This window comes from Carcharodon carcharias, chromosome 10, assembly GCF_017639515.1.
Source record: "Carcharodon carcharias isolate sCarCar2 chromosome 10, sCarCar2.pri, whole genome shotgun sequence".
In the NCBI taxonomy this organism is placed as follows: Eukaryota; Metazoa; Chordata; class Chondrichthyes; order Lamniformes; family Lamnidae; genus Carcharodon; species Carcharodon carcharias.
Window position 1 is genome coordinate 53,472,349 of NC_054476.1, and position 21,114 is coordinate 53,493,462.

Below are 21,114 nucleotides of genomic sequence, written 5' to 3' on the forward strand. Positions count from 1 at the left end.
CCAAATGAAAGAGGAAAGGTGTTTGAGCGGATGAAGGTAACATTGTCTCTTTTGTCAGTTTTAAGTGTTTTAGATCCACTGCAAATTCTGCCTGAAAGCACTGAGGGTGGTTGGGCCGTTTGTGCCATATATCTTACATAGGTCATCTCCATAATTATTCATATCAACTGGTGGAAAGTCATATGGCATGAGGAAGGACCCGAGAGGTAAGAGAGGAAATTTGTGTTAAGTTCAGAATTAAAAGGTGGGGACAATTACTGATGAGGCATTTTGGGGACTGTTCTGAAATTCTTTGGAAAATGTCAATAAGTGTCTCAGCCCATTATCAGCCTCAAGGTTGAAGGGGTCAGTCATCGACAAATAGCAATTCAAATGAAGTGTCTGCATAGAGGTGACAGCACCAGCCCAATTTCCTAGTTGAAGGATGCTGAAATGGACATGATGCTCATAAGAGCAACTGTCCTCAGCGGTCAACACCCCAAAGTCAGCATTGTAGCATTGCTGCAAAGAAGTGCAGGCAAGTTTCATGCCTGTTATTTCAGGGCCCTTAAATTGGCCTCTCACCAGCCTCTTCCAATACTAGTCACTAGGTTACCCTGCTGACATGGGCACAAAATGGTGCCAGAGAATTTCATCCAAAATCACATCCTCCACTTATGTAAGTTTAGAATGAAGTTCACACCCATGTGCATGACCAAAATTAAGCAGATTTCTGCTTTCTTGTGCTGTACAGCACTTCTCATTTGTGTCCAAAAACAGGCTTTGATTGGTCTTATTCTACAGTAAGGTCATTCTCGTAAGACCCAAAGTAATGGTGATTTTTATTTTGGCTGTATAAACTAGAGCAGAAGCAGGAAATTCTAATATGTGTATTCATGAAGATCTTTGGATCTGATCTGCCATCACTGCTTCCCTTAATGGCCTGATCAAGATTAGGATCACTATCTATTCAATGTGGCATCTTTGGAAGTTGGAAGTTTGTAAGATTATAAAGAATAATTGGAGTAAATGTAATTGGGCAGCTATGCTATTGAATAACTTATCGCTTCAGAGAGTTTATGACTATACCAAATTATGGTTTCCATAATGTTGTGGCTATATTCCCATTAGAATTGGTAACAATAGAGCTTGTAACATTAAACTCAGTGTAGACTATTATATTAGCAAGGACAGATGTTTTCCCAGTTCTGAATTTTATCTTTGAATCTTTATTCTATCACTGAATATTTTTTTGAGCAAGTGTAATAGACTAATTTTCAGCTTGATTCTTGAAACGTGGGCATCTCTGGCAAGGTGAACATTTACTAGCCTGCCTGAGGTGTCGTCAAGAAGGCAGTGGTGGTGAGCCTTCTTCTTGAACCATGAATGTCCGCATGCTGTTAACAGGATTTTGACCCAACGACAATGAAGGAATGTTAATATTTCCCCACCAAAGGATGAGATTTGGATGGGAACTAGAGAGGTAATGCTCTGCTCTGAAGAAGTCATACAGACTCAAAACGTTAACTCTGTTTTTCTCTTTACAGATGCTGTTAGACCTGCTGACTTTTTCCAGCATTTTGTTTTTGAGAGATGATGGTTTTCCTGTACACCTGCTACCGTTGCCTTTCTAGGTGGTGGAGATTGTTAGGGTGGGAAGTGGTTTCCAAGGAGCTTTAAAGCCAGTAGCTGTAGTCCATCCTGCAGCTAGTACACACTGCAGACATATTACACTGATGGTGGAGAAAGAGGACTTTTAAACCAAGCGGAATACTTTATCCTGGATTATGTTTGTTGTCCTTCCCCTTCCCAGCATAAAACAAGGCAAGTACAGGCTGGGGACAGGTTTACTTGTGGTAAACTTAAACATTTAAAAACAAAAAAACTGCGGATGCTGGAAATCCAAAACAAAAACAGAATTACCTGGAAAAACTCACTTCCTCCAAATAAAAGGTGTGGCTATGGGTACCCACATGGGCCCCAGCTATGCCTGTCTCTTTATGGGGTATGTGGAACATTCCTTGTTCCAGTCCTACTCCAGCCCCCTCCCACAACTCTTTCTCCGGTACATCGATGATTACTTCGGTGCTGCTTCATGCTCTCATCTGAACCTGGAAAAATTTATTAATTTTGCTTCCAATTTCCACCCCTCCATCATTTTCATATGGTCCATCTCTGACACTTCCTTTCCCTTCCTTGACCTCCCTGTCTCAATTTCTGGTGATAGACTGTCCACCAATATCCATTACAAGCCTACTGACTCCCACAGCTTCCTCGACTACAGCTCCTCACATCCCGCTTCCTGTAAGGACTCCATCCCATTCACTCAGTTCCTTCACCTCCGTCGCATCTGCTCTTGATGATGCCACTTTCAAATACAGTTCCTCTGACATGTCTTCCTTCTTCCTTAAACGAAGTTTTCCACCCACGGTGGTTGACAGGGCCCTCAACCGTGTCCGGCCCATCTCCCGCGCATCCGCCCTCACACCTTCCTCTCCCTCCCAGAACCATGATAGGGTCCCCCTTGTCCTCATTTATCACCCCACCAGCCTCCGCATTCAAAGGATCATCCTCCGCTATTTCCACCAACTCCAGCATGCCGCCACCAAACACATCTTCCCTTCATCCCCCGGTGGCATTCCGCAAGGATTGTTCCCTCCGGGACACCCTAGTCCACTCCTTCATCACCCTCTACACCTCAACCCCTCCCATGGCACCTTCCCATGCAACTGCAGAAGTTGCAACACCTCCCCCTTTACTTCCCCTTTCCTCACGTCCAAGGGCCCAAACACTCTTTTCAAGTGAAGCAGCATTTCACTTGCACTTCCCTCAATTTAGTCTACTGCATTTGTTGTTCCCAATGCGGTTTCCTCTACATTGGAGAGACCAAACGCAGACTGGGTGACCGCTTTACAGAACACCTTCGGTCTGTCCGCAAGCATTACCCAGACCTCCTTGTCGCTTATCATTTCAACACTCCAGCCTGCTCTCATGCCCACATGTCTGTCTTTGGCCTGCTGCATTGTTCCAGTGAAGCTCAACGCAAACTGGAGGAACAGCACCTCATCTACCGACTAGGCATTTTACAGCCTTCCGGCCTGAATATTGAGTTCAACAATTTTAGATTATGAACTCTCTCCTCCATCCCCACCCCCTTTCTGATCCCCTGCCCTTTCCCTTCTCCAATAAGTTATATAGATTTTTCTTTTCCCACCTATTTCCATTATTTTTAAATGTATTTCCATCCATTGTTTTCTCCCTATCTTTTAGCCTTTTTCGATTCCTTCACCCCACCCCCACTAGAGCTATCTGTACATTGCTTGTCCTACTTTCTACACTTAATTAGCACATTCCTTAGATAATATCACTATCTTCATCACCTCTTTGTCCTTTTGTCTGTGACATCTTTTGGTTATCTCCACCTATCACTGGCCCTCTCTCCAGCTCTACTTGTCCCACCGCCCCCGCCCTTAAACCAGTTTATATTTCACCTCTCTTCTATTTTTACTTAGCTCTGTTGAAGGGTTATTCAGATTCGAAACGTTAACTGTGTTTCTCTCCGCAGATGCTGCCAGACCGGCTGAGTTTTTCCAGGTATTTTTGTTTTTGTTTTGGATTTCCAGCATCCGCAGTTTTTTGCTTTTATTTAAATTATTTAACTTGGAAAGAGACATTCCATTCAGCCAATCCTGAAATATAAATAGCCCCGTCATACAGTTGACTCAAGAATTTATTAAATGGTATGCACATTTCAGTATTGGCAAAGAAAAATGCCTTAAAACTCTTAACCTTTACTTACCAAGACTGCTTTCTTCTTCTCTGCTAAAGAAGGCTGCCCATGAATACTTGATCTATGGAGGGCATTTAAAAAGGAAACTTGGACATTTTGAAGAAAGGAGCTCAATAGCAAAATGTAAAGTTCCTTTAAAAATTCCCTTCAATACTCAAAATAAACAAAGGATTTGAAGACATGTTTTAGTTTACCTTGGTGTAAGCAACATCTCACCCACTCTGAAGGTAGCTTAGCTAGGAGGATCATTTTAAATACCAACTTTGTTTGATATGAATACCAACAATTGATTCCTGTGCAGAATCAATTCATTACTCTTACCTTTTAGCATATAGGGCTACAGTCCATCCTTGACACCATCATCATAAACTTCAGCAGTCTAAGGTTTAGCATGCAGTGAATATTCTGAGATATTAACTTCAGAAACATATACATCTTACTTACAGCAGACAATCTTCATTGTTTTATAATCACTATTTTTATTTGCAATTTTATATTAATGAAGCCAAAAACAAAATAAATTTGCTCGAAAACACCTGGAAACCAAGGTTGACTACAACTAACAAGGTTCAAGTGCACCATGTTTCAACACAAAAACTTAAAACAGCAAAAAAAACCTACACTTCTAAATAAAATGATAATTAAAATGAAATATTGTGTGCTGCTCCTCAGTTTAAAACCAAAAATGAGGCAACTGAGATTGGAAATCTGTGTATTGATCCTCAATCCTCCTCTTTTTTAAATTCCTAACAAACTAGAGGGTGAGCTACTTGGCTAAACTTAGAAGAAGCATTATAACAGAAAATGAAAAAAAATCATAAATCAATAATGAACTGATGGAAAAACTAAGCTTGCTATTTGCATTCACATACAGCACGCCAACTTCAACTTTAAACAGTATTTACAAAGAAATGTGTGTACACCCTGAAGTGGCTACCTTTGAAGGAACATCAGACTGACTTTCCCCTTTCTGCCTGATCAGGAAAATTTCCCAGATAGCTGAGCAAGGGTGAGAAGCAACAAGAGCTCACCATTAAAATGTGCCAGAGCAGAGGCCCTCATGTGGTACTGAACCAGGCTTGACTGCAGTGCCCACCTTTACATGCTATCTGCTCCCCAGCAGCACTGCCTTTGCCTATTTATCTAGAGTGAGGCTAATCTGCAAGGTTAACTGAGTATAGAATTGCTTAATGAGGGAAAAATAATTTTCATCCCACAGGTCTGAATGCAAGCCAAAATACTGTTATAAGCTGCATGTTTAAGTTTTCTTTTAAAATATAACTATGGAGCTTGCACATAGAATGTGCTAAGAAAAATTATTCCTGTCGTGCGTAACTGGTCCAAGCAATAATAATTGAGAGGTACTTGATTAGTTGCCAGAGCAACATGATAGCTCCAGTATTCCAAGATTATAACCATACAAATTCCAACCTCTATTTTCCTGGGCTAAAACCAAGGCTTATCCATTTCATTCCTACTCAGTAGGGGAGAAGCAGTTAACAGAGCATGTTTGCCAGCATGCCACTTCAAAGTTAGTCATTTTTTAATAACATATCATAATATATTAAAAATGGCAGTACCACCATTCTAGAAAGCATCTTCACATGTCAAACGTGGTTCTTTCCTAAAAAGTAAACACTGCACTTAGAGTGTGAAATGAGATTCCACACTTGATCCTGCACATTTCAGTTAAGTCCCACAGTCTTCATGATCAAATGTCTTTCCTCTGCATGTGGCTCATCTTTCCTTGACGTGGTTCTGTGCTGCTGCGTTGCTGTAGAGAATTTCAGTCAGGTCTTCCATGACAAGTGTTTCCTTGGGATCTACCAAATTGAATTCCCTTATAAATAACATGAAATGCATATACAGTGCGTTTAAATGTCCGTGCAGTTCCAATGCAACAGTCTCCTTAAAATGAGCCCAGTAGATGTGAGTCAGTACATGGAACAGATACCTGCAGATCTTTTTAACTAAAGACTCAAAGGAGTTTGGAAATTCTTTGCCTGCAATGAGAAAGAGAAACACATTTAGAACCCAATCATAATTAGCCTTTATGGTTAAGAGATTAGGCACTCAACATAAGAACATAATAAATAGGAGTAGACCATATGGTTCCTCGAGCCTACTCCCTTATCCAATATGATCATGCTTGATCTACTGCCTTAACTCCACTTTCTCGCTCCCCATTTCTCTAGATTCCCATGGAGATCAAAATCTGTCGGCCTCAGCCTTGAATATACTCAATGATGCATCATCCACATCCTCTGGGGTACACAAATCCAAACATTCACAATTCTGAGTGAAGAAATTTTTTCTCATTTCACACTTAAATGATTAACTTCTTAATCCTGAAACTATGCCATGTTCTAGATTCCACAGCCAGGCAAAAAAAACCTTTGAGGGTGGAATTTTTGAGTCGTCAGGCTGGCTCTGGGGGCCTTTAAAAATGACAGGCGGAACCATCCCCATTTTCAGCAGATCCCATTTTTGCTTGTGGGGAAGGAGAAGGGGTATGACTCAGAGGTGGGAAACCAGACCTCAGCAGGACCATTTGAAATTAGTGCAGAGTTCAACAGACACCATTTTTGCTGTTCCAAGGGCCTTGTGAGAGAGACAAATTTATGGAGGAGACATAAATACTCTTGAAGGGAGGATAAGATCTGTTATGTATCATGAACTGAAGTTATTTAAACCCCCAGCCCTTTAAACACAAAAACCCAAGCTGCAGCTGCCAGAGTAAAAAAGAAACTGATGGGTCAAAGGGTGTAGCATTGAAAAAATAACATGCACAGGCATGGGGACAGCATAGGCAAGGTCTGGGCTGGGGCAGGGAGCAGGTTGAGAGTTAGGGGCCCTAACAGCCTTTTATTAAACTGGGCCAAAGTCTCATAGCAGAAGCAAGCATTCTGTCCAGCTCGTCTCAGCACTTACCTGCCTCCATACGCAGCAGGCCTGACTTTATCACGCCCCTGCCCTCAGCTTAAATATTCCACGGCTTAAATATTCTGCTTTTTAAAAAAATTACCACTAAATTGAATAACCCTCTCACTTCCCCACATTGTTTTCCATCTCAGCGAAAATCTTACGTGTGGGGGTTGTTTTCAAGGAAACAGGTATGCAAAGTCAGTTGATTTCCCCGACTTGAGCTTTCTGCCTGCATGGCAGAAAATCTGGCCCCAAATATAAGTATCACCTCTCATTCTTCTAAAGTCCAGAAAACACTGACCCAACTTACTCAGCCTCTCAACGCAGCACAACCTGCCCACCTCAGGAACCAATTTAATGAACCTTTGCTGTACTGCCTCCAATGCAAGTATATCCAAATAGAGACAAAACTGCAGAGTACTCCAGGTGTGGCTTCACCAAAGGCTTGTACAACTGCAGCAAGGACTTCCTTATATTTATTCTCAAATCCCCTTGCAATAAAGGCCAACATGACATTCGCCTTGCTAATTGCTTACTGTATCTGCATGCTGAGATTCCGAGTACACCCAAATCTCTCTGAACATCAATTCTGAGGTTCCACGGCTTAAATATTCTGCTTTTTAAAAAAATTACCACTAAACTGAATAATCCTCTCACTTCCCCACATTGTTTTCCATCTGTTACCTTGGAGTGGGGTCGGGGGGAAGAAGGGTGCCATTTAACCTGTCTATATCTCTTTGCAGCTTACCCCCGCCCCCACAGCTCACATTCCCACCTAGTTTTGTAATGTCAGCAAAATGGATACATTATCCCTTGTCTTTTCATCTAAGTCATTATAGATTGTGAATAGGTGAGGTCCCAGCACTGATCCTGTGACGCTCCACTAGATACAGCCCGCCAATTTGAAAATGCCCCATTTATCCCTACTCTCTGGTTCCTATCCACTAACCAAATCTCTATCCCTGGTATATATTACCAACTTATTAGATGTATTAACCTTTTATGTGGCACTTACAACAATAACATTTATATAGCATCCCACGTACTTCACAGGAACTTTATAAAACAAACTGACACTGAAGGAGGTATTAGGTTAGATGGTCAAAGAGATAGGTTTTAAGGAGTGTCTTAAGTGAGGAAAGCATGGCAGACTTACATTGGTTCCCAGTCAAGCAGCTTTTTGATTTTGCAATTCTCATCCTGGTTTTCAAATCCCTCCATGGCCTTACCCCTCCCCATCTCCACAATCCTCCAAGACTACACAAAATAAGATTACATGGTGTAAGGGGTAATATTTTAGAATAGATAAATAATCGGTTGGCTAACAGCAGGGAGTCAGGGTACATGGGTCTTTTTGGGTTGGCAAGCTGTAACAAGTGGAGTGGCCACAGAGATCAGTGCTGGGGCCTCAACTACTTACAATCTACATCAATGATTTGGATGAAGGGACTGAATGTGTGGTTGCTAAATTTGCTAATGACACTAATGCATTGGTGGTTATCTTCTGAGATTCTATAGACACTGGAACAGTTCCTACAGATTGGAGGGTAGCTAATGTAACCCCATTATTTAAAAAGGGAGGCAGAGAGAAAACAGGGAATTATAGACCTGTCAGCCTGATGTCGGTAGTGGGGAAAATTCTAGAGTCCATTATATAAGATTTGATAGCTGAGCACGTGGAAAACAGTGGCAGAATTGGCCAGGGTCAGCATGGATTTATGAAAGGGAAATCATGCTTGACAAATCTACTGGAATTTTGAGAGGATGTAACTAGTAGGGTTGATGAGGGGGAGCCAGTGGATGTGGTTTATTTGGACTTTCAGAAGGCTTTCGACAAAGTCCCACATAAGATATTGGCATATAAAATTAAAGCGCTTGGGACTGGTAGTGTATTGAGATGGATTGGATAGAAAACTAGTTGGCAGACAGGAAACAAAGAGTAGGAATAAACAGATCATTTTCCGAATGGCAGGCAGTGACTAGTGGGGTACCACAGGGATCGGTGCTGGGACCCCAGTTACTCACAATATATATTAATGATTCAGATGAGGGAATTCAATGCAATATCTCCAAATTTGCAGATGACACAAAGCTGGACGGGAGGGTGAACTGTGAGGAGGATGCAGGGATGCTTCAGTGTGATTTGGACAAGCTGAGTGAGTGGGCAATGCATGTGGATAAATGTAAAGTTATCCATTTTAGTAGCAAAAAACAGGAAGGCAGATTATTATGTGAATGGCTATAAATTGAGAAAGGAGAATGTGCAATGAGGCCTGGGTGTCCTTGTACACCAGTCGTTGAAGGTAAGCATGAAGGTGCAGCAGGCAGTAAAGGCAGCAAATGGTATTTTGACCTTCATAGCCAAAGGATTCGAGTACAGGAACAGGGATGTCTTGCTGCAATCATACAGGGCCTTGGTGAGACCATACTTGGAATATTGTATACAGTTTTGGTCTCCTTATCTGAGGAAGGATGTATTTGCTATAAAGGGAGTGCAGCGAAGGTTTACCCGACTGATTCCTGGGATGGCAGGACTGACATATGAGGAGAGATTGAGTCGATTAGGATTATATTCATTGGAGTTCAGAAGAATGAGGGGGGATCTCATAGAAACCTATAAAATTCTAACAGGACTAAACAGGGTAGATGCAGGAAGGATGTTCCTGATGGTGGGGGAGTCTAGAACCAGGGGTCACAGTCTGAGGATATGGGGTAGGCCATTTAGGACTGAGATGAGGAGAATTTTCTTCACCCAGACAGCGGTGAGCCTGTGGAATTCGTTACCACAGAAAGTAGTTGAGACCAAAACATCGTATGTTTTCAAGAAGGAGTTACTTAATAGTTCTTGGGGCGAAAGGGATCAAAGGGTATGGGAAGAAAGCAGGAGCAGGCTATTGAGTTGGACGATCAGCCATGATCATAATGAATGGCGGAGCAGGCTCGAAAGGGCGAATGGCCTACTCCTGCTCCTAGTTTCTATGTTTCTAAGATGGGTAGGAATGTAAGTTGTCAAGAAGAGATAGAGAGTCTGCAAAGGGATATAGACAGGTTATGCAAGTGGGCAAAAAATCTGGCAGATGGAGTATAACATGGGAAAACATGAACTTGCCCCCTTTGGCAGGAAGAACAGAAAAATCAGTATATTATTTAAATTGAGAGAAATTGCAGAACAGTGGGTGTATTTACACTACATGGTCACAGCCGGTCAAGTAGGCAGCTCACTACCACCTTCTCAAGAACAAATAGGAGTGGGCAAGAAATGCTGTTGCAGCCAGTGAAAGCCACCTCCCGTGAATGAATAAAAACTCAGTGGGACAGAGGGATCTGGGTGTCCCGGTGCATGAATCACTCAAAAGTTAGTATGCAGGTACAGCAAGTGATTATGAAGGTAAATGGAATGTTGGTGTTTATTGCAAGGGCAATGGAATATAAAAGTAGGGGCATTTTACTGCAGCTGTATAGGGCATTGGTGAGGCCACATCTGGAGTACTGTGTACAGTTCTGGTCTACCTATTTGAAAAAAAGATATAATTGTGTTAGCACTTCAGGGAAGGTTCACTTGACAATTCCTGGGATCGGGGCTCATCTTATGAATAAAAAGTTGGACAGGTTGGGCCTATACCCATTGGAGTTTAGAAGAATGAGAGGTGATATTATTGAAACACAAGATCCTCAGTGGACTTGATAGGGTGCATACCAGGAGGGTGTTTCCATCTGGGGGTGAGAGCAGAATCATGCAACACAGTTTAAAAATAAGAGGTCTGCCTCTTATTTATATGGAGGTGGGGAGAATTTTTTCTCCCTCAAAGGGTCGTTAGTTTGTGGAATGCTCGTCCCCAGAAAACAGTGGAGGCTGGGTCACTGAATTTATTTAGGGCAGAGCTAGACAGATTTTTGATAGACAAGGGAGTCAAGGGTTATGGGGGGCAGACAGCAAAGTGGATTTGAGACTTAACCAGGTCAGCCATAATTTTATTGAATGCCGGAGCAGACTTGTAAGACTGAACAGCCTTCTCCTGCTCCTATGTCAAATGTTCCGATATCTGCACTTCTCTAATTCTGGTCTCTTGAGCACCCCCAGTTTTAATCACTCCACCATTGGTGGCTGTGCCTTTAGTTACATAGAGCCAAAGCTCTGGAATACTCTCCCTATGCCTCTTTGCCTCGCTTTCCTTCTAACTCCTTAAAACCTACTTCTTTGACCATGCTTTTGGTCATCTGGCCTAATATCTGGGTCTGTGTAGATTTTGATTTATAATGCTCCTGGGAAGTCCCTTGGGATGTTTTACTATGTTAAAGGTCATTGTTGTTTACAAGTCAACCTTCACATGCAATCTATCATATATGTTTGGCTTACTACCTTTGTAGAGCAATGACTAAGTAATTTAACACGTGATGCAAACATACACTCAGTCCAAAATCTAACTGAAAATTTGTGATTTCCAAATAGATTGGTACAAATTGCTATATGTGGGGATCAGTCTTCACTCCATTTGCTGAATGAGATTATGCGGCACTAGAGGGAGCCACACACTAGCATACAATCATATCACTACCTTTGCCTGATGTTCCTGATTCACTTGCAAGAATTTTCAGCTTGCACTACGGAAAGTGGTTCTTTGCAATATCCCAACCTCCCTTTGGAAGTTATGGCCGCATTTTACAAACAAAATTCCTGAGAAGTTGCCAAAACATTCCTAGCTTTTAGACAGTAATTTTGTGACTTTTACTTAAAAGTACTGAATAAATCCAAAGAAACTCAAGTCTGGTCTGACAAGTTTCAGCTGGTTCCCTCACCTACAACCTAAAACTCAAAAAGGAAATTAATCTTAGAAGTAATGTCACTTGTGAAAGTAATCACCAAAATACAAGTGTAATACTTCAAAATGTTAAGGAATTTGATGGTACTATGCAACTCTAAAGTCTATTCTATAACACATCTCTACACCTCCATTAATTATATTTTGCAAGAAAGCATCTCTTATGACTGTTACTGGTGTTATAAATTTATGTGGCTGCAATTGCAAGTCTGTTCAAATATTTTGAGGCTATGGTTCCATATTACAGAACCATCTTGACAGTCGTATCGCACACATCCTGTCAGGAATTTTGACTTGTATAAAAAATTAGTTATATGCAATTCAGTGGAGATTATTAAAACCAATTGCAAAAATGACACAACAGAAATTTAAGAATAAGGTGCAGCTAAGACCAAAACAGAATTACGCTTTTGCATCTTTCAACATGCTTGTGTCTTGCCACAAAGAAACAAAATTTTCTACAGCAAAACATTACATCAAAGCAAAGGCTCTTGAGCCTCACTCCTTGTTCAAGTCTGGTTTCTGTTCTGCCTACATCACTTAGTCAGTGACACATCAATACTACAATATGGTATGCCATCTCTCCTTGTCCTTTCAATAAAATCAACCAAGCTCACCCTTTCACATAGCATAGTCTCTCCCCCGCGTTCCATCCCAACTTATATCAAAGAAGCCAATATCAAAGAAGCCAAAATCGCTTTGAAGGGGCATTTCCTCTCACTCTTCCATGGTCAACTCTGTTGTGTAAAGGGGCTATTCCTTGACTCCTTACTATCCTTCATATATGCATCCTACTGTTGCTACATCTTTTTCACATACATAGGGTTAGTCTTCAAACCTAAGGTGATATCAGCCAACTAGCTTTCTCCTGACACCCTTAATTCCACAGTACCTGCTGTGCCATTAACTGCCCAATATTAAATTCTGGATCAGCAAAAGCTATTTCTAGTTCAACAAATGGCAAGACTGAAGTCATCCCATTCAACTGCTATCTTCATCTGTTCATTCAGGCTGAACCCATACGTGCAAAAATTTTAGTTTACTACTTTAACCCCAAGTTGAAGATCAGATCCCATACATGGTACATTGTCAGGTTGCTTGCTTCCATTCCCTATCATTACCAGACTACACACAACTGCAGATTCTCTGCTATACAATTTTCTTCACCTCAAGGTTCGATTCTCCAACACTTTCCTTTCTAGCCTCTCAAATTCCAAATTATACAACATGATTCTGCGGGCTTTAACTTATACCGAATAAAGCTTTGCTCCTCTTAATTAGCACAGTCTTCACCAATCTCCACTGGCTCCTCCTCACTGACTTTAAAATCCTGATATTCCAATCCCTTTAAGACTTTGCTTGACTTGACTTTTGTAGCTATATTACGCAGCTCAAATTTTTCACTTCTGGTTTCAACAGCACTCCCTCCCCACACCACCACCACCTTCTGCCACACCTCCCAATCAAATCCTGAAAGCAATGAAAGAATATAGAAAGGGCAAAAAAACCATTAACTACATCACAATTATAATGTTCATTAGATTGTCCGTAGGGCAGCTTTGACCCCCAATAAGGCATGGTTAACAGGATATGATTAATCAAAAACCAGACTGCCTTGTAACAGTGTCAATTGCCAAATTACAAGGAACTACAAATCTCAGAACTGATGTGTTAGAGTATCTGGGAGTCCTCTGGTCTGGGAATGACTGTGCAGCATGATGCAGAAATGGCAAGAGTACTGGGGAAAGAAACAGTTAATAGCCTCAAGACTGCCTCCCTCAATGGTTAGCTTCATATCAACAGGTTAAATAGTACGTGAAAAGCAAAGCAAAACTGGGGATGAGGGAAAATGGATAATTCAAATTTGGTGTTTTATTTTTAAAATCTAAATTCCCTACACCTGATTCATATACTAATAGTCTTTAGAATGACAGAAGCCCTTTTCTACTAAACTTTTTTTTTGCTATAACAAAGCAGTATTGGCATCATAAAATTAAACTATGTTGTAGGTAAGCTTGGCTATATACATGCCAGAAATCTTGTTGCTGTTAAATGATAGTACCATGTTAGAATTATTGCAACAGTTTGGTGCTCTTTTAATAAGCCTCAGACTGAGTGTGATCCTAGAGCGAATATTTGGGGATATCAGAGCTGTTGGGCTGGCAGGGTGAAAGTGTTATCTTACTCAGAAGGTTCACTGCTGGAGGTAAAAGCGGTGCATAAAAATTTGTCCATAGTGTGAGCTATAAGTTGTTGGTAATTATCAAAATGAACCTCAGCCTGTTCAGCCTCAGATGAGAAAAGCACCAGCCAATGAGGAGTTTGGGAACTTTCTACACATGGAGGCTACTTCCTGGCCTCACGCCCTCAACACAACCCTTCAAATGCAGCATGACCTCCCTCTCGCACTTATTAATCTTCTGATTGGGATTCCCGATAATTGATATGACCCTATAGTGGTGTCCATTGAAGGATCCCCCCCCTTTCCTCCCAGTGAAATAAATAAATCGGACAAGCTCACTGCAGACACTGAGGCTGCCTGTGTAAAGCTTGTTCACATCCCATGAACGGAGAGCCAGGGAGAGAAAAAAAAACGGGCACGTGTATCCCAGGGCCTCGGAGCCAGTCCAAGGGCTTTCCTGACAGGGCCTCCGCTCCACAGCCACCATCTTGGCCTTGGAGCTCATAATCCCACCTGGGGGTCACAACCAAAGGTTTGGGAATCCCTGCCTTATTCTATGTAACAATTGCCACTTCATTCAATCTATTCCAATGCCAACAATCTGTTATGAAAATTGTGTAGGAAATTTAATACTTGGCATTAAACTTGCCATTGCTACCCTGGAAAGATTTCATGGGAATCCTAAGCATCAAAAGTTATTAGGGTGATCTTGCATTCTGTTCTTAAATAGGAATCTATAAATCATTGCACAATACACAATGTCTTTCCTGGATTTTAAGTAAAGCAGTTTCAAAACTGGCTTTCAACTGTACTTTGCAGCTCTCTAGTTTCTACTGGCAATTTGGTTCATGCTAGAACTTTTAGATTGCATTTTAAGTACCAGGGTTTGATGTTGTTACAGCCTGCTACATAATAAGGGTATAAAGCAGCAACAATCCAAATATAGAGCTGATTTCATACGTGGTATTGAAATAGATTGGGTAAAAGTAAAGGAGTTACCAGACAGTACAAGCAAAGGTTGAAGATCAAAAATGAAAAATACCACTGTGGTCATATAAGGATCAGTTTTTTCACTTTTAGGACTTCTCTCTGACATTTACTGAACCAAATTTAAAATAACAAAGGATTGGGGAGTGCAGCTAAGGGAGAACAGTAAAGAAAAAGCAGAGTCCCTGAACCACTCTTCTCTAAATCCAGGGGCCAATTCAAAATTACTCAAGTTTGCAGTCCATAATTAAAAATGAAGAAGAAAAATGTTCAGTTGAAATGAGTAATCTTCATGTGTGATGGCTCTAATTGTATTGTGCTACTCAAAGCAATATTCATTACAGGTGACCCTCATCTGAATCATAACACAGCCATCTTACTCAATGATGAAAACAGTTCTCAGGCATCTGGTCAAGAAATCCTACAAACCCAAATGGAAAAATATACATTAAAAACCTACCATATTTTGTTGGAAAAATATCTTCATCTGTCACAAATTTTTGTACAGAAGTCATTACAAAGTCCACATACTGTGGGGCTGTGCACTTGATTTTCTTTCCCCTTTCATCGTACCAGTAATATTGCCTGATGACAAAAAGGAAAGTTCAACTTACTACAAGCAATGACAGGTAAACCTCTCAGAGTGAGAAATGCAGCAATTTCTCAGTTGTGCTTCACCCAATAACAAAATATTCTCTCCACTTGCACTCCCTTAATTAACAATCACTCCAAATCAAGATGAAGATGCACTTTTTGAAACTAAGGATGGAATTTCATGGCCCAGCTGAAGTCAATGGACTTTTGAACGGTTCACCCCAATTTCCATCCCCATCCCGACTGGGCCATAACATTCTGCCCCAAGAGTTTAACTTAGTTTTTATTAACCCTGGTTTAATAATTTACCAACCCTTAAAATAATATGGACAGCAACTAAATATCTTTCACTTTTTGTCTTAGCTTGTAGCACTCTGTCTATGAATCGGGCAATCATGGGTTCAATCCCCACGCTAGGATGTCAGTGCAGTACTGAACTGTCAGAGGTACAAGACATAAACATCATCAATTCCAGTCTTCCTCTTCGGGTGGATGTAAAAATTGTGTATTATTGAAAGAGCATAGAGTTTGCATGTTCTAGTCAACACATATTCCACCATCAGCACCAATATCAAATTAATGGGCTATTCATAGATTAAATGTTGGTGAGTCATGCTGTGTGTAAATTGATTGCTGCATTTCCCTACATAAGCTATTACACCAGTAATTTAATAGGCGTTTGGTAGTACAGAACTTGAGTATTGCTGAAAAAAGACAAGCTATGGAAGTTTCTTGTCTTGCACTTTTCAGGACAGCTTGCAAGCAATAATGACAGTAAAAGGAACAACAATTTATACTGCATAAGAGTGTGCTGATTGGTTGGGCAAGTGGACTCTTTTATTGGTAGAGACATTACCATGGAGATTGCAACAGGAAACAATTAACTGCCAAGTTTTTGTTCAAATTCAAACCACACAGGTTGACTCTGATTGGTCAAGGCATTGCCATGCGGAATGAACCAGGGAATGGCTGTCCCCACAAGCTTTTGTTTAACTGAAAAAGGCACAATGTGTGGACGTGCTTCCTCTGTCTGCAAAGGACAGGACCCCCACATGCAAGTATGTTTGGCTTCTAGGATGCAAAAAACTTCAATAGTGTGTTGCTTTTTTCAGCAATACTCGAATAATTCAATAGGGAACTTAAGTTGGGACATCCCAACATGGTGACAAGGTGCTATACAATTGAAAGATAGCCTCATTTTGACTTCTGTGAATAAAGCAGGAGAAAAAAAAATGTAGGATATACATTTCCATATTTAAAAACTATGTGGAAATTATTTGTTGAAAAGTACACTGTTAAAATGTATTGTGTTTTGGCTAACAATTTCTCACTTCATTGAAAACTAACTGGTAAAATTGAGCAAAATTTGTAATGGTTAACTCTACAAATTGAAATTCTGCTATATGCAAATATTCAACATTTGCTCCAAAAGCAGCATAACTGGAAGCACTAAGGCAATAATATGTTTCAATTACATTAGCAAAACTACTTATGCTTAATAAACAAATTACTTTTGATTTTGAACAAGACTGTTAGCATCCTTAAACAAAGATGTGTAGATTCCCTGGATGGCTGTGAATGTCCAAATTTAATTAGGTATTTGCTTGAGACTCAGGACTGTCTGGAGCTCAAAATGCCAAAAGGTCACATGATTTGCAGTGGCAATTTTAATAGTACGTTTATGTTCAAATTTTTAAATTATTGACTGAACGGTCATAATATACTGGAACATGAAAATGTAAATTACACCAAGAGGGCAAGGGAAAAAGAAAATCAACAAAAAGAGGAGTAAGTTTACTTAAACTACTAAATTAAGCTGTAAGCCATATTAGTAAAATTTCTTCAAATTTTTTCCCTCTCTTTCATTGATCATTTGGAGATATATACTATTGACAACATTTTTGCAAGTCACTCCAGGAACCTGGAGTGAATCACTATCGGCCACTTACTGCAGTAGTTTTCAGCTCAACAAAACTCTGGGATCCTTCTGTGCTGTCTTAATAGGTCAGTCTTGATTTGAAAGCATGAAAATTCAGACAAATATTCTTTTGACAGAGTTCCCAAATGAAGTAATTCTTTGTCACCCAAACCAGCAAAGTTTGCATTAACTGCAATATTTGAATATATCATTAGTAAAATGGTCTATTTTCAGGCTACAGTTCCCCATACCAACTGCATGGATCAAATCGGAGTGTGGCAAAGTATAATCTCAAAATTACATACCAGCATAATGCACAGATATTATGTTTAAATTGTGTTTTATGAAATCTCAAAATGAGCATTTCCTGAGTAGCTGAACTCAAGCTTGATGCATTCTCTTTTTAAGACTGTAAACATGAGCACAATTCTACCACATTTCAAAGAAAACTTGAGATTCACAATTAAATGTGGTTAAATTCAGTTTGAAGAAACAGTGAGAGAAGCTGGATATCTTTTAAAGATTAAGTACAGGTGCTTATAGGTTTCCTGAAGTAAATAATTACACTAAAAAGTGATATTTACAGAGCTGGCTAGTCCATTATAAAAGTGTTTCACAATGAAAACTCACCACAAATGTCTAGAGTATTAAATTTCACACACAAAATATTTGTGTGCTAATTACACTTCTCCACCCTTTAGTTTAATTCCTAAGTCAATCCTTTGCCCATGGCAGTATGCATTTTGCAAGTGCTGGCTTACAATCATTATCAGGAAAATATTTAGCCATAGGATACAGCAGGTTCAAACCAGAAACTCATGTCTATTCAATCAAAACTCAGTTGCTGTGGATTGTGGGGAGAGAGAGAGAGAGAGAGAGAAAGAGGAAGAGGGAGTGTGCGCATCTCTACATGCCTCTGCCTTTAATTCCAACCTCCCTGCTGCTATCTCAACAGAATCAAGCAGCATGCAATGTTGGCATCCTAATGAAACAAAATACAGTTAATCCGCTCCAATAACAGAACTGCTTTCCTCCACCTCTGCAATACTGCTGCCTCTACTTTTCATCACTTCCATTTTACTGAGGACCCAATCTGTATCGTCTTCCATTCTACTAAGTTTCCCCATATTGCCACCTCTCTCAAAGTTTTGAAATTTACCATAAAATCCTTTCACTGTGCCTTCTATTCCTCTCAACTTCATCCATGTACCTTGTCCACCATATACTTTTATTCCTTATTGTATGAAAAAGTACTCGGGTATCTTCAGCATGCAAGGCTCATCAAATAAATGGTAGCCTTTATAGGTGTTGCTAAATTTCATCCTCTAAGTCTGAAGCAAGCATCATTTTAAGGTTCTTTTGTACATGTGAGAAACTGACATCTGCAGTCTGACAGTTTTTAATTTATTTACTGCAGCTTGGGCACGTATGGCTTTGAGGATTTAATAATTCAACAAAATTTCTGTGTTATATATAAGAACTGTTATAATTGCAACACTACAACAATGCCCATTTTGGATATGAGATAGAGTAAGATCTTTATCTATCTGATTTAATTATACTGAATAAGTAGAAGTGTCGGAGTTTGCACAAAACATCAATTACTTTATACTCAAATACCACTCATAGCCAAATCATTTTGAAAATATTGAAGGAAATCTGATTTTTTCCTACAACAGGAATCAGTTGACAATTGAAAAATAATCTTATACCTACATAGTTGAAGTGCTACTGAGAAAAGGCATTTTGTCAAAGCTTTCCATCTTGCACTCATCAGGACAATCGCAAGAATACCAATGTCGGGGAAGCAACACCCTTATACTGTATGAGGAGAGTGCTAATTGGTTGGGCAAGTGGACTCTGACATATATTAATACACAGGGCCCTATTCTTTGCAGGCAGAAAGAACATGTACACACATTGTGCCCATTTCAGCCAAACAAAATAAGTGATAACCCATTGGCTGGTTCTTTCCTCAGGGCAATGCCTTGACCAGAGTCAAGCTGCTTGGTTTAAATTTCAAATACTTGGCAGTTAACAGTCACTATTAACTGGTGCATTCTCCATGGCAACACCTCTACCAGAGTCCGCTTGCCAACCAATCAGCACAATCCTTATATAGTATAAAGTTGTTGCTTCCCCTGACACTGGTATTCTTACGATTGTGTTGATGAGTAAAAGATGAAAAGGTTTGACAAAATGTCTTTTTTCAGCAATACTCAAGTTCTGTACTACCAAATTACTATTTGTATAGTTTCAGTTATAAAAGCAATTTTTCATATTTTATAGCTTCCACAGTACTGAACTCCAGTCTTACTTCGGTCTCTTTTCAATTTATGCTTCATTATGATAGGCATTTTACGAAAGGAAAGGCATGGCTAAAATGAAGAAGCCTGGCATTTCTGGGTAGCAACACAGTAACTTTGCAATAGGTGACAAGACCTAAAAAGGATGCTTCACAATGCAGTTTACAGAGCACTTATAAAAACATACTTTAACCATAGAAGGACCATAGGAAATGCACAGCTGGTCTTGTGAAAGCCAACATTACAAAGCTGCCCCTTATTTGGCAAAGATTCAGGAGAAACCTCAGTAAACAGATGTAGAGAACAGAAATCAATAAAGTAGGGGCATTTTAGAACAAAGGTACAAGTCATAGGAACATAGTGATGCAATCACCTTTAACCTGCCAAACTACAACATATAAATTTGCTCATCACCTTTAACCTGCCAAACTACAACATATACATTTGCTCCAGCATCTGACTATTGTGCTGCTTCAATGAAGTTACAATGTAGCCTTCAGACACAAAATGCAGGTCAATCTTTTATTGTAATGAAGTGTCAGTCCTGGCTCTGTGGCGGCACTCAATCAGAAGGTCGTGGATTCAAGCCCCGAACGCTGTTCAAGTCTCACATTTCTATCACAATATGAACCCTAAAGACATACTTATGTGAGAGAAACTCAAGGCTCAAGTGCATACTGACACTTGACTGCAAAACTTGAGTGCTGTAGAATCAAAAGGTCTATCTTTTGGATGAGATGTTGAATGTCTGTCTTCTTCAGGGGATGTGAAAAAGAAAACCCACAGCATCATTTCAATAAGTGTGTTTTTATGGCGGGGGCTTGTGCTGCCGGGTGGTGTCACAATGTCCTGGCTAACACTCATCTCAATCAACATCAAGACTCAGTTATCTGGTCATTTGCCTCACTACTGTTTGTGGAACATTGCTGTGTGCCAGCTGGTGGCCACATCTGCACATATTGGCATGAATTTGTCAGCATTTACACATACAATAAAATCTACATGAAAGCAGCAAATCAGGGACACTTTGCCTCCATGACATTTACACAACAGGTAAAGATGTGAAAGTCTGATGGGAGTGCCAACATTCAAGTCCACGTGTGTTGGGAGATAATTTAATATTTTAATGATAAATGTTCTTTCTCTACTTACTGTCATAAAAATGATACATGCCATGTATTTAAAAAAAAGATATGCATTCCCAATCCTAATTGCTCTATTATTAGTGGCCATGCCTTTAGTTGCCTGGGAACCAAATTCTGGAATACCCTCTCTGCCTCGCTTTTCTCTTTTTCGATGCTTCTTAAAATCTACCTCTTTTGGTCATCTGACCTAATATTTCCTTACGGAGCTTGATGCCATACTTTGTTTTATAATGATCCTGTGAAACACTTTGGGTTGCTTCATTACATTAAAGGTGCTATATAAATAAGTTGTTGAAGCTCATGATAGGATTGTCAACATTGGGAGCTCCCCCTTTAACAGAGCTTTATAGTTAGTAATTTTCAAGCTGACAGTAAATAGTTACTGGGGATCCAGAATGTAAAGAATTCTTGCTAACGTTAAAGTGCCCAAACGCATCATAAACTAGTACACTCCTATCAACAACTTGC

At 40.1% G+C, this 21,114-nt stretch overlaps 1 protein-coding gene across 8 annotated transcripts in view; it reads right to left on the bottom strand.

Annotated features, from left to right (window-relative positions):
* Nucleotides 1-4,228: 4,228 nt before the first annotated feature.
* mob2a (MOB kinase activator 2a) overlaps nt 4,229-21,114 on the bottom strand; it is a 238,938-nt gene continuing 222,052 nt past the window's right edge. For all 8 annotated transcript variants that reach the window (XM_041197043.1, XM_041197048.1, XM_041197042.1 and 5 more), the window contains 2 exons: nt 15,144-15,268; nt 4,229-5,772 (listed from right to left, as the gene is read on the bottom strand). In XM_041197043.1, coding sequence (XP_041052977.1) covers nt 5,507-5,772; nt 15,144-15,268 — 391 coding nt within the window. In that variant the 3' untranslated portion in view covers nt 4,229-5,506. The remainder of the gene's footprint in view (nt 5,773-15,143; nt 15,269-21,114) is intronic.